This window comes from Palaemon carinicauda, chromosome 5 (genome assembly GCF_036898095.1).
Source record: "Palaemon carinicauda isolate YSFRI2023 chromosome 5, ASM3689809v2, whole genome shotgun sequence".
In the NCBI taxonomy this organism is placed as follows: Eukaryota; Metazoa; Arthropoda; class Malacostraca; order Decapoda; family Palaemonidae; genus Palaemon; species Palaemon carinicauda.
Genome location: NC_090729.1, coordinates 139,438,380 through 139,452,702, shown reverse-complemented (window position 1 = coordinate 139,452,702; position 14,323 = coordinate 139,438,380). Strand labels below are relative to the sequence as shown.

The window sequence follows — 14,323 nt, the reverse complement described above, 5'->3', positions numbered from 1 at the left end:
CGGTTTTAGGCTCCCTTACGTTCACTTGGTTCAGCAGCAAACATTTAAAAAAAACTGTCCATCACTAAGTTCCAGTATGGAATCACCTTTTGTGATCTGGTGATGTGGAGTAACAATATCTTGATCCTTGTTGATGAAATCTTGGATTCGCAAGGTTTTCAACTGTCGAAGCTCTTTTTCAACTGAACTGAGAATACTGAAGAAGGGCAGTGCCTGATGTCAAAACTTCTCTAATGACAACATCTTCTAGCTGAACATTGAAAATTGAGTTCAGTTGCCTCTCTAAAAAAAAACCCTACAGAGAGTAGGGCGTGCTGCAAAAACAAAGGTGGTTAGACAACAGGTATGACCAAAAAAATATTACAATACTTTCTGTTATACAAAAAAAGTTAAATTTATTGCTGGCAAAATATATGGAAAATATATGGAAAATCATTATAGTACAGTACTGGGGCAGAATATCAGACATTATGACAAAAGGGAATTGATAATGAGAGTTACTTTAAAACATATATAACCCAAGCTCGTTATATGTGGAAATGGTTTGTATTTTCCATAACTATTATTAATTTTTTTCACAGTGCTCCATGTGGTAGCTCGTGAGGTGCCCTCGTTACGAGGTAGTATTCGCTGTCAACCTTCAACTTGGTGTTCCTCCTTCGAGGGGAACTTCTCTCTCTCTCACGAGAGAGAGAGTGATTTTTTTTTTTTCGCCTTCGCTTTTTTCCCATAGAGCTGAGAGAAAGCTTGCCTTAGGCGATGTCCTCCTTTGGGAGGACTTCACTCTCGTTCGCGAGAGAGATATTATTAAGCCTACGCTTTTTTCCCATAGAGCTGGGAGAAAGCTTGTCTTTGGTGATGTCCTCCTTTGGAAGGACTTCTCCCTCGTTCACGAGAGAGGTATTTTACGCCTACGCTTTATTCCCATAGAGCTGGGAGAAAGCTTGTCTTAGGCGATCTCCTTCGGGAGAACTTCCCTCTCGTTTGCGAGAAATAACTTGTAGGAGTTTGCTGATCCACCAGGGGCGGTGGCAGAGCTTTCTCCGAAGCAGGTTATCCCTTCGGGGGAACGAAGTCTCTCGTTTTCGAGAGAAGACCGCCTCTGGGCATCGGCGATCCCCAGTTACGCCTATGGTTCTCCTTCAGAGGCGGAGCGAGAGCCTTATCTTAAGCGACATCCTCCTTCGGGAGAACAAACCTCTTATGCGGAGGTGTTATCTTTGAACCTGCTGGTTCTCCTTGATCCTTCGGGGTCTCGTTATGATCATGCTTTGGGCTGGTGTGATCGTTGAGCCTTCGGGCTCTCGTCATGTTGATCCTGCGGGTTCTCATAACAGTAGGAGTCCTTCGAGACTCCGCTCGAAACCTTTGGGTTTCAGTTACACTGAACCTTCGGGCTCTCGTAATGATGGTAACGTTGAGCCTTTGGGAACTTGTGTCATCAATCACGCTGACCTTTCGGGGTCACGTGACAGAGAAACCTTGGTTCCTCGTTACGCTGATCCTTCGTGGTCTCATAACATTAGTTATGCAGAACCCTTGGGCTCTCGTAACTTTAGTCACACTGACACTTCTGTGTTTTGTGACAGGGAAACTTCGGTTTGTCGTTGTGCTGCCCCTTCAGGGTCTTGTAACATTAGTTACGCTGAACCCTTGGGCTCTCGTATCTTTAGTCACTCTGACACTTCGGTATTTTGTGACAGGGAATTCGGGGGTCTCATAACATTAGTTACGCTGAACCCTTGGGCTCTCGTAACTTTAGTCGCTCGGACACTTCAGTGTTTAATGACTGGGAAACATCGCTTTCTCGTTGCACTGATCCTTCGGGGTCTCGCAACACAGGCTACGTTAGGCTTATGGTGTCTTGTGCCCTTAATTAAGTCGATCCTTCAGTGTCTCGTGACAGAAACTTCCGTTCCTCGTTTACGCTGACCCTTCAGGGTCTCACAACGCAGTTCACACTGAACCTGTGGGTTCTCGGGATCATAGCCATACCTATATGACAGAGTTTGCGAACTCTCGTTGTGTTGACCGTTTGCGCTCACACAACACAGGCTATCGTGAACCTTCGGGTGAACGTAGTAATGAGTACTCTCGCCTCACTGAGAGCTCTCGTGCGCAAATTGTCGCGCACGACCAACCTTTTGTACACATGGATGATCGGGCGCGCACGACCGGTTAGGCGTGCATGACCAAATTGACGCGCAAGACCGGATTAGCGTGTACGACCGGTTTGGCGCGCAAGGCTGATGTGGTGCACGCGTCCAATTTGGCGCGCACAACCAATTTGGGGCTCATAACCGATGTGGCGTGCACGACCAAGTTGGCGCACACAACCGGATTAGCGTGCACTGCCGATGTGGCGCGCACAACCAAATTGGCGCCCACGATTGATGTGGCGCGCACGATCGGATTGGTGCGCACGACCAACTTGGCACGCATAACCGGATTAGCTTGCACGACCAAATTGGCGCGCACAGCCGATGTGGCGCACGCGTCCAATTTGGCGTGCACGACCAAGTTGGCTTGATCGGATTGGCACGCACAGCAGATGTGGCGCGCACGCAATCATTTGAAGTGCGCGAACAACTCATATGACAGAGTTTTTCGAACTCTAGTTGCGCGAAGTGTTCGCGAGTGCACAAGAGTTTTACCTTCATGACAGAGTTTTCGAACTCTCGTCCCATGAATTGTTCGCTCGCGCCCATCGTCATCAAGAGTTTTACTCTTATGACAGAGGGATGCCTGCTGCCTAGGGGTTTACAAATCTCTACAGGTAACTACAGTATGACACAGTTCCTTTGGGTCCTGGTCACGTAACACGAATCCTGAAAATTCTATCAGGAATCAGCGACAGAGTTCCTGCGGGCTCTCAGCACAACATCCCTTAAGGTCATGAGAAAGGAATTCACAAATAGATTCTGAACCCCTAGGTTCTCATCCGAATCTCTCGGTTTCCGCGATCCAGAGTTTTCTGAAAGATATATAGTCGACCTCTCCCCCCCCCCATGGGATGGGTCTTCCAAAGGTGTGACTTGATACCTCACTCTACACTCCCAGCTGATTACTACTGTATATCTGCTAGTCTGGTTTCGCCAGCACCGATCTTTTCGTTTTCGAACGAACCACCGTCATCTTTCCTCCACCTTCCCACTTCGAGTGGTTTGGTTAGCAGACGGAAATGAGCGAGGAATGAAAAAAAAAAAAATTTACATTACAGTTCATTTTCCCTGGCAGGCCTTACCTGATTTAGATGGTAGTTTTCTCACTAGCGAGAAAGCATTTGGTGGCAATCCCTTCGGGTAAGCGGTCGATGGCAATTATGTCTGGCCTTCTTGAAGCAAACCCCCACATACGAGACTTCACCCTTTTCGGGAGACTCGTTCCTGAGAAATTTTTACGGAACTTCAATGGGTGTTGTTAAAACTTCATGAAGGCCGTGGGCCGTCCAGGAGCATACGCTCTTGCCAAGACAAAACCGCGAGGTTATTGTCTTAAACTCGGTCCTACCGTTTGATGTAGGCAGCCTCCCCCCGTCATTTTACCGTGGGTATAATGACTTGCCCTTTACACGGTAGGCTTCCGAGACTTTTTATTTTACAGGGTTATTGTTTCGAACAATTAGTCCCGAAGGAACATTGTTAGCTGATGTTAAAAGAATGATAGCAACAGCGTGGGCAACTTTTCATTACATTTATGAACGTTTCAAACCCCGCCCACGGGTAACCAGATATCCGTTTCTGTGTAATGAACACTGGCTAGCCCCTCACATAAAGAGGAGGGGTAAACCAAAGGGGAAATGATCCCCTCTATAACTGTATATTTTGTTTGAGAACATGTTCGCTCTCATTCAAGAAAATATTAGTTAGTCAACGATCAAAATTCTTTCGGCAATAATGTTGCGATTCGTCGCACATACTGTACATTATTCCCGCAACCGGATTCGTTGCAAACGTTTCCTGGAGGCAGAGAATACGCATGCGCTAGCGCAAATGGACAAGTACATATATGCGTGCAAGCGATCTTTCTGCAAATAAGGGCTATATACATCTTGCAATTAGAACTCCGTTCTATTAAGTTTTATATTTATAACCCTTACTGAAACCAGGTTATTCAGTACATTACTTGGCTACTTTCCTGTAACCAGACATACGGCATTTACGTTCTGCGTCCTTATAGGCATTTTTTTTTTTTTTCCTTTCCCCCGATCGGAAGTCTTAGTCTCCTACAAGGGCTTTAGCTGGAAACCTCTCATAAGCATATATGTTCCCTAGTAGGGAACATTTAATATAAATGCTAGGTTACCGATGGGAGACGGAGAAGTACGAATGTTTTTTGTCCTAAGAAGGAGATACCTCCGTTACGAACGTTTTCAACGTTCTCCAACTGAGTTCCGGACATGACTTTTATGACGAACTGCGCATGCATGCTTGTCATGCTCACAGTTCGGGGTTACTACTCCGCAGTAGACTTATGCTCTTTACCCACCCAACAATAGATTGAAGATACGTCTCAATCCCCTCTTGGGTTTGGTGGGATGCGTTCGGTGATTACCGTGCAGTCTCTTGTCCGGAAAACGATCTCTATGGAGATTCGCTATTATAACATAAGCTGTACTGATTAACTGGTTTTCCATTTGGTATCAGTCTTATTCGGCCAACCACACTGGTTTAGTGGCAGTTGGAGGGAGAACAGGCTGTTTCCCTTTGTTGCAAGAACGTGCAATTAGTTACACGTCTCAACATCATCTCGAGATGTGTTTATTGCTATGCACTTCCCCCCCCTCACCGCTGGACAATCCGCGGATGATGGGTGGCAGATGAGAGCTTCTGCAAAGAGGCCTGTCTTCTCGTCTTCCCTCTGGATCTGATGCTCTCTCTTTAATGCATCAAAAGAGAGAGAGGGGGGGGGGAGGGCCATGTACCGCACCATTTCAGCCTCGTCCGTTGGCCTAATTCAGAAAGGTACCAGCATTTACCTCTCTTAGAGAACCATCTAGCAGTATTAAGCCTCAGATGGACAGAGGACAACTAGTTGCCCCCGTCTGCTCGCATCATTCCTGGTACAGGAATATACTTGCAAAACCACCCAGATAGTGGGCTCCTAGTGTCTTGAAATCATCTTGTATCCAACAAAGTCTTAACTTTGTGAGGTCCCCGACTGTGGTTATGCTCGCAGCGGCCCTGATCTTCAGGCTCCCACTCGACCGTTCCCCAGTCCCGGAACTTCAGGCCCTCAAACAAGATGTATTCCAAGATCGGTGGGGTGGCCTATAGGTGTGCCTTGTTTTTTTTGTTTTTTTTTTCCCCATTCGCTCTGGTAAAAGTCCTCAGCCAAGTCAGGATAAGCAAGATCTTATCAATGACTCCAGTAGCTTCGCTATGCCATCCCGGAGAATGGTTCCCAGACCTTCTGCAGTCCCTAACGGAGCTCCTATAGCTTCGCTATGGCAACCCGCAGAATGGTTCCCGGACCTTCTACAGCTCCTGATGGAGTTCCGAGGGATCTTCCTCCATGGTACGATCTTCCAAGCAGCCCCATGCTAACACTTTCCTAAGCTGTAGCTTTGCTTCGACTTCACGCCTGGGACGATCCTACACCACCCCTTTCAGAGAGGCCTTTCGCAACAAGTTACGGAAAACATGTCTAGGAACCTCAGACACTTTTCAGCGTCAGTCTTCCAGGCGAAGTGTTCGGTCCTTTGTGACTGATGTCGTGGAAGGGAATTCTCTCCCATCGATGCCTTAACTTATACAAGTGTGAGAGAACTTGTCCCCCGTCGGATCTCAACCTCCTCCTGGGAACGCGGTTCCGGTCATCCAGTCTTTGAAGGCCCCTCTCTATGAACCTTAAGCCCAGCAGCAGATCGCTTCTTTACACGGAAGACGGCCTTTCTACTCACTTGGGCTTTTGACCAAGAGAGTTAGTGTCTTGTATGATCCATCTTCTGATATCTCCTACCCTAGGAGACGGGGAGAAGTAATTCTCAGCGGCGTCCCTGAGTGGATTGCCAAGACTCAAAATCCGAGTGTGCTGTACCCTAGGTGCAGCCCATTTCGGATAAAGTGTCTTCGTTCGGTAACCGAAAACCCATCAACTGGGGTTTTAGCTAGTGAGGAGTCAGTGGAGTTACCTTAAGGGGACCGTCCGCCATGTCCAAAATATTTTTTTTTAATGATCCAAATTACACCATTTCTATATATGTTTTAGACATATATAATACCTTCATCATATAAGAATTTCAAGTCATTTGATCAAAAACTTTTGGATTTATTAGCAAAAATCATGATTTAAAAAAAAGAATTAGGTACATTTTTCCCCACTACTAAAATACCAATTTTATTGAAACTTAAACCATAAAAACTACTGTATCAACCGAACAATTCTGTCAGACAGAATTTTGATTTTCCTTTGTTTTTTTTTTAATGAATTTTTATTTTTTTTTTCCTCGTCTAGACGGAAAATAATACCTAAATGTGAATAGGTATGTTTTTGAGTTATGAGCTCCCAAAGATTTGCAACAAATTTTTGCTTCTTTTCTTATAGAAATCAAGATAATATTATTATAATAACTTTTATTGTTTATTCCTACATAGAAGCCCCCTAAACGAGGTATTTGAACCCTCGGTTTACTATTCCTATGTTACGAGTTGCCAGCGATCTCTCATTGTTGCCAGTGTTTTAGTTAGCAAGTTTCAGCTTTATACTCTTATTCATGTTTCCCTCTTTCTTGGTTCTTTTTTCTTGTTCTCCACTTACATTTTGTTCTTTTCATCACCTTATGTAACATTGGCGTTGCTATAAAGTTCCAGAGGACGTTGTGAAAGCACAATCTACATACGAACTTCAAGTAAATAAACACATGCATTATAATTTCTATGTCTTTGGAAACTTTGCTGATGTTCTCGTAGCTGGTAGTTTTCATTTACCTACCCTCTACCAATGCCTTTCATTTCTGCTAGAAGTACGAGAGAGAGAGAGAGAGAGAGAGAGAGAGAGAGAGAGAGAGAGAGAGAGAGAGAGAGAGAGAGAGAGAGAGAGGGGGGGGGGAGGGGGGGGAGGGGGGGGGGGAACGTCATCATTTAAAGACCGCTATTTCTTCAGTGTTTGGAAAAATTATTGACTATTTGTTCTTTTTATGACCTTAGTTAACATTGGCCTTGTAATAAAGTTCCCGAGGATGTTGTGAAAATACAATGTACATTAGAACTTCAAGTAAACAAACGCATGCATTATAACTTCTATACATCTTTGGAAACTTTGGCTTCTGTTCTCGTAAGAGTAGATTTCGTTCAACTACGCTCTGCCAATGCCTTCCATTTCTGCCAGACGTACGATATCTCGAAACATAAGTGAAAAATCGCTATAAACATGCAAGAATAACACACAAAGACGATTTTGTCAAACTCGGTTGTGCAGACGACACAGTAAGGATGACGTCATCATTTAAAGACCGCTATATCTTCATTATTTGTAAAAATAATTGGCTGAAACTTCTGGGGAGCATGTACGATAAGTTTACGCATACATGGAAGCAATAAAATGATTTTCGATTTCTGGAAGTTATGTCAAAACACCATGGAGGATGGTCCCCTTAAAAGAACGATACCAGCTCTCCCCTGTATGTCGGCACTGTTGACCAGCATGGGGAAGGTCAAGAGGAGGACCTCAAAGATTTCCTTCCCCTCTGGGATGGGAAGGCAATTAAGGTTACTCTCATCTAGACTCTCCTCCATCCTAAGACCCAGAGCTCATAACGTCAGTGGCGTTGCTACGTCCCTGGCGTTCAAGAAACTACTCTGTGGTGCAGATACTTTAAGTGGGCATGTGGAAGCATCAATCGACCTTTATGGCCCACTACCTGCAAAGATATAACCCACAAGAACATGGAGATCTTTTCTATTGGTCCTTTGGTGGTCGCACAACAAATGGTCTAAACACCTCAGGCTCCTTGAAGGACAAGTAGCAGAGGGTTGAGGGCTGAGGCTACCCGGATTAGTCTGGGGTGAATGAGTAAGAATGCCTGGCTCCTTTCTTCCTTTCACCTTCTCCCCTCTGGGGAAAACCGCTGCGCAAGCCTCAGCATAGCTGACATCACCTCGCTGCAGGTAAGACCCATTTCCCTTGTGCCTCCTAAGTATAGAAGAATACTTTGTTACGTCCCCAATACCTTTTAGAGGGAGGGTATTGGGTAAGTTTTTAAGAACAATAGGTTTTGTACTCGAGTTCCTATGTTAGAAGACAAGCCACACTGTTAGTTCCACTCACACACAAGCTTCTGCAGGCCGCTATCAGTGCATTACCTCATATTTAGCGAGGGTAGGGTCCCTTCTACTATTGATCACAGATCGAAATAAAGAGGACCCCGGGTCATGGCCAAGGCCAGTTGGTGAGGACTTCCACCCTCCTAAGAGTAAGTCACCCTATAAATAGCGTAGGGTTTGTATCTACGTTGGAACAAATAACAAATTTGTAAGTAATTTGTATTTTTCCTAGTATACAAACCTGGAGCTATTTTTACAAATTGGCCCGCCACCCTGTGCCCCGAGAAGTCCTGCCATAAAGCAAAGTGGTTACCCAGCCGAGAGGTGTGAGTGATCTGGTTAGCCAGTCTACCCCACCCCCACCCGCTAACTAGCGGATGGGGTAGTTATCCCTCACTAAAATTATCATGGCTCGTCTTTCAGCTGCGCCGATAGTATACCCTATAAATAGCTCCAGGTTTGTATACTAGGAAAAATACAAATTACTTACAAATTTGTTATTTTTGGTTGTGGGTTCCTACAATAAATTGTGATTCATGGAACATGGTGAAAATATTTTTCATTTAACAAGTCTCATGAATTATCCATCTAAAATACTGTAATCTTTGCAAATAAATTATGCAGCAACACATTTCAATTCCTATATTTATGAAACCTCATCTTACTTTTAATTTACATCAAAACAGATAAAAATTGAGATGCAGTGCTCTTGTAGTACCTTTGTTTAACTTTTGCAGGTAGGTATGAAGAGGGCCACTGTCTTTTCTAGGTGGTTGTTTTGAATATTCCCTTTCTGAGCCCAGAACATTGTCTTTGATATAACTAGCTATGTGACTACTGTGTAGATGTTAAATCCCATTTTAGTATGAATTGTCTTGTATTGTTCAGTGTTTTACATTTTAGACAGCATTCAAGTTGAAATATCTTGTTGGGTTAACTCAAAAATAAAAAAAAAGTGTTATGAATTTATATTACTCTATTGCATGGTTATGCAGTACGGTAAATGAAAACAGGAAAAGTGCAGATGGTTTATAAAATAATGATTATTCCCTTTGATAGAAAACTTAGAAAGAAGAATCATGTTGATGACTTGAAATAAGGGAAAGATTGAATTGGTAGTTATTGACAATTAACATTTGAATATTTATACAGGTAAAACCAATCTTGAGAGGGTCTCACTGTTTACAGCCAATGTAATGAGATACACAGTACTACTAATTTTGGTGGGTCATTGGTGTATGTATGGCTTGGTTGAATGGGTTTGGTGTGAACAAGAAAGTTTCATTTTTATTATTTAGGGTAAGGTTATTTAAAGTATTTTGTAATGTGTTGCTACTACTTATGCATTCATATTATTTTTCAGGTAACTGACCTTGAGTTAAGAGATGTTTTTTCTCACTATGCCACAGTAGTACATGCTTTTATAGTTAAAGACAAACATACGCGTAGAAGCAGAGGTTTTGGATTTGTACAAGTTGCAACTCCTGAAGATGTACAAAAGTAAGTGTATTGTTTGTCTTATTTATGAATATATTTAGAATATAGTATGACTTGAAAATAAGCTTTTCAATATTAATCTTACCCGATAATCATGTAGCTGTCAACTCTGTTGCCGACAGAAATCTACGGTCGGGATACGCCAGCGATCGCTATACAGGTGGGGGTGAACACCACAGCGCCATCTGTGGTCAGGTATCCAGTACTTCTTGTCAACACCACCTCAATTTTTCCTCTGTCGTGCCTCCGGCTAGACCTACATGGATACGCTGTTGATTCTGGAGTTTTTGCTCACGATTTGGTGATGTATTTGCTCTAGAGTTTAGCTTTCGCTATTCAGGAAGTTTTATCATTAGCTTAGCTAGCTTTTGGAATTAATTTGATTAATTATGGTGACGAAGAGAGTATGAACTCTCTTTCACTTTTAAATGGCCGACCCTTCCCTTAGACGGAAGTGTTGGTGTCTAAGAGAGTATAGACTCTCTTTCTTAATTTTGCTTAACAAAAGTTATAGATTTATTTTATATCTCTCCGCCTTTTATAGGCCTCTTCGATTAACTTCCTTTTATTATAAACTTATTAAAATTAATTTTTATATTTGTTTATATTCGACCTTTCCTAATAGTAGGCGGTCTTTTCTTGGTACCGAAGTTAATTAACATTGAGCCCGTCATTTCGTTTTTACCTGTTAACATATTATGCTATTTTAATGTTTTTGAAAGAATTTCTTTGATAGTCTCGTACTGTTTTCAAAGTTGAACTAACGTTTTGTTTTGTCTCTGCAGTTGTTGACGTTCAGAACGTTCAACTTGCGCTCTATCGTTACGATAGAGAGAGAATTTTCACGGTGTCACGTTGCAGTAAGAGTAAACCGTTTCTAGCGTTTTGTTCATTCTTTCTTAGCTTAATGGTTTTAATTCTAATAAAGGAACTTTTTATTTGGGAAATCTTTCAGTTTTTTTCCTTTAACAATAATATGTTTTAACGATATATATGATTGGGCTCATCTCTCAGGTTCTAAGTCAAGAGAGAGAGAGATAGAGACGGAGGGAGAGAGAGGAGGATAAACGTTTCGTTCAAGCGAGTAACGTTGTTATCGTTTTTTGCTCTTCTCCCTAGTCTCTTTAGGGGAAGAAGGTAAACGTTTCTAGAGTTTTATTCTTGTTCTCAAGCTTTATGCGGTGAGAGATTTTAAACGTAGTTTATTTGATCTAGTGTTTAGTCTCTTTCCAGCCACTGAATTATTTATCTTTCACTATATTTTTCTGTTACATTGTAATTCTGTTTTCGCAATTACTAACTTTTAAGGAAGGATAGAATTGCGTGTTTCAGGTACAAACCACTTAAAGTTTCGAGTTCAGTGAAATAAGTGCAAACAGAAAATCAAAAGTGATAAAGTGATAAGCGCAAAGTGTTACAGTGTTGCGTTCGAGGGTTCGTCTGTTCGTGCCAGTTGTTCGCCTAGTCTGGGACCTCTTACAAGCTCCCAAGCCCAGGGGAGAAGTAATGTCGAAGGACTTATGGGTTCAGCAGGCCTTGATCGACGAACAGACGTTTCCCTCCGTGGTTTCGGGTGTATCTACACACGTTGCCGACGTGATCACCCCACCCACACAAAGACGAGAGAGCCCTTTTATTCCTCGTCTGCGGAAGAGGTTTCTCGCAGAAACCATGGACCAAATCTTGCAGCTTTTAAGTGCAAGTCGGTCCCTTCCGCGCAAGTCCAACTCCTAGGTGTAGCCATTAGCACTGGGTCAGTTCGGACTTGCTGCAGTACGACAACTGCACACCTCCCAGAGAGGCGAGGTGGTATCGCAACAGGCAGTAGCTCCGTCTGTTGCCGCACCAGCTGTTTTAGACCCTCAGTCTCAACGGACAGTAGCTCCGTTTGTTGTTGTCTTTCTTAAACTCTAGTGGTCTATGCTGCAGACAATGCAGTCTCAGCTTGCGGTGTTGATGCAGGAGTTTCAGGCAGAGAAGGTTAACACACCTCCTCCTGCGAGCGCTCCTCCACCTCTACGCAGTCCAGCCTGCCAGACGTATGATGTTGAGGTTCCTCAAGCTACCTCCATGCGTGAGCTGCCGCATTGGGAGTTGCCAGATACCAGCTCTGTGCAGCAACCTCCACTTTCCTTGAGGCAGGAGCCTCTTGCCACGCGGCAACCTCCTCAACACTTGAGGCAGGAGCCTTATGCTTTGCAGCAACCTCCTCTACCCTTGAGGTAGGAGCCTCATGCGTTGCGACTACCTCCTCCATCCTCGAGGCAACAACCTCTTGCGGTGCGACAACCTCCACCATCCTCGAGGCAGCAACCTCAACTCCACCTCTGCGCAGTCCACCCTGCCAGACGTATGATGTTGAGGTTCCTCAACCTACCTCCACGCGTGAGCTGCCGCATTGGGAGTTGCCAGATACCAACGCTATGCAGCAACCTCTTGCGTTGCGGCAACCTCCACCATCCTTGAGGCAGCAACCTCAACTCTTGCGGCAGCCACCTCCACTCTTGAGGCTAGAACCTCAACTCTTGAGGCAAGAGCCTCAACCCTTGAGGAACCTCATGCTATGAGGCAGCCGCCTCAACGCATGCAGCAACCGCATTCTTCACAGCATGAGCCTCTCTCTGCGCAGCTACCTCCTCAACCCTTGAGGCAGACGCAACTCTTGAGGCAGGAACCTCACAGGAGCCTCATGCTATGCGGCATCCTCCTCAAACCATGAGGCAGGAGCCTCATGCTATGCGGCATCCTCCTCAACCCATGAGGCAGGAGCCTCATGCTATGCGGCATCCTCCTCAACCCATGAGGCAGGAGCCTCATGCTATGCGGCATCCTCCTCAACCCATGAGGCAGGAGTCTCATGCTATGAGGAGCCTCATGCTATGCGGCATCCTCCTCAAACCATGAGGCAGGAGCCTCATGTTATGCGGCAACCGCCTCAACCCATGAGGCAGGAGCCTCATACTATGCGGCATTCTCCTCAACGCATGCGGCATAAGCCTCTTCCCTTGCAACTTGAGCCTCATCCCATGCAGCATGAGCCTCATACCATGCAGCATGAGCCTCATCCCATGCAGCATGAGCCTCATCCCATGCAGCATAAGCCGCACGCCATGCAACATGCTCTGCTTACCTTACAGCATGCTCTACATACAGCATGCTCTGCATACAGCATGCTCTGCATACCTTACCGCATGCTTCTCAGTCACACATCTTTGGTTGTTGCCAACTCACTAGACTGTCAAGCAGTTTCATAACGTTGCCTTCTAGTCTGCTGCTTTTGCACCAGTGAAACCCTCACTGAGAGAACTTAGCTTTTCTCGGATATGGTTCCTGTAGATGAGAAAGTGCTATTCTCCCTCCTTCTGATATTCCCTTGAGGACTCTGTCATTTGGAGAGGAGCCTTTAGCTGCGTAGCCTCCTATGGACTTTTATTTAAGCATAACATGCTTCCAGGGAAGGTAATGGTTCCACTTCAGTCGCTAACCCCGTCTGTTACCACACCTGCTCCCATAGACCTTGAGCTGTGTTGCAAGACATGCAGTCCAAGCTTAGTCCTTGTTAGAGAATTTTTTGTTTACGGAGTCAGTGTGTCACTGGGAAGACGTTCAACAACCAGCAGAAGTGACTTGTTGTGACGCAGTGCGGCAACCTCAGCAACCCGATAAGGAGTTGTCTGTACGACCCAGACAGTCTAGACAGCTTCGGGTTGTCACTGTACTTCCTCGCTTCCCCATGGTTGACAGTTCACAGACTGTGCAGCAGTACCATGATCTTGTGTCCGGCTCCGTCAGACGACTAGCTTTTAAGAGCTCCCACAAGTCGTCGCTGTCTGGAGATTCTCAGATGGACTATGGATCTGACCAAGGAACTGGGCCTCCTGGTCAATTTTGAGGAGTCCCAGCTCGTCCCATCCCAGACCATTGTCAACCTGGGTATGGATCTTCAGAGTCGAGCTTTTCGGGCTTTTCCGTCGGCCCCAAAGATCTACTAAGCCCTAGTTTGCATCCAGAGCATGCTGAGAAGGAACCGATGCTCAGTCAGGTAGTGGATGAGTCTAACAGGGACACTTTCATCGCTGGCCCTGTTCATCGAGTTAGGGAGACCCCACCTCCGCCCCCTTCAGTATCATCTAGCGGCTCACTGGATAAAGGACATGACGCTAGAGACGATCTCAGTTCCTGTTTCCGAAGAGAGGAGGTCTACTCTCACGTGGTGAAAGAACAGCTTTCTTCTCAAGGAAGTCTACCTTTGGCTGTTCAGAAACCCGACCGCCGTCTCTTCTCTGACGCATCAGACACGGGCTGGGGTGCGACTTTGGACGGACAGGAATGCTCGGGAACATGGAATCAGGAGCTAAGGACACTTCACATCTTTTGCAAGGAGCTGTTGGCGGTTCATCTGGCCTTGATAAACTTCAAGTCCCTCCAGCTTAACAAGGTGGTGGAGGTGGACTCTGACAACACCACAGCCTTGGCTTACATCTCCAAGCAGGGAGGGACTCTTTCGTGGAAGTTGTTCTAGTTCGCAAGGGACCTCCTCATCTGGTTAAAAGATCGAAAGC

The 14,323-nt window shown here is 45.0% G+C and overlaps 1 protein-coding gene across 2 annotated transcripts in view; it reads left to right on the top strand.

The window, feature by feature from the left end:
- Positions 1-14,323, top strand: part of LOC137641510 (uncharacterized) — a 380,155-nt gene that overhangs the window by 90,702 nt on the left and 275,130 nt on the right. For both annotated transcript variants that reach the window (XM_068374129.1, XM_068374128.1), the window contains exon 3: positions 9,628-9,764. In XM_068374129.1, the coding sequence (XP_068230230.1) occupies positions 9,628-9,764 (137 nt within the window). The remainder of the gene's footprint in view (positions 1-9,627; positions 9,765-14,323) is intronic.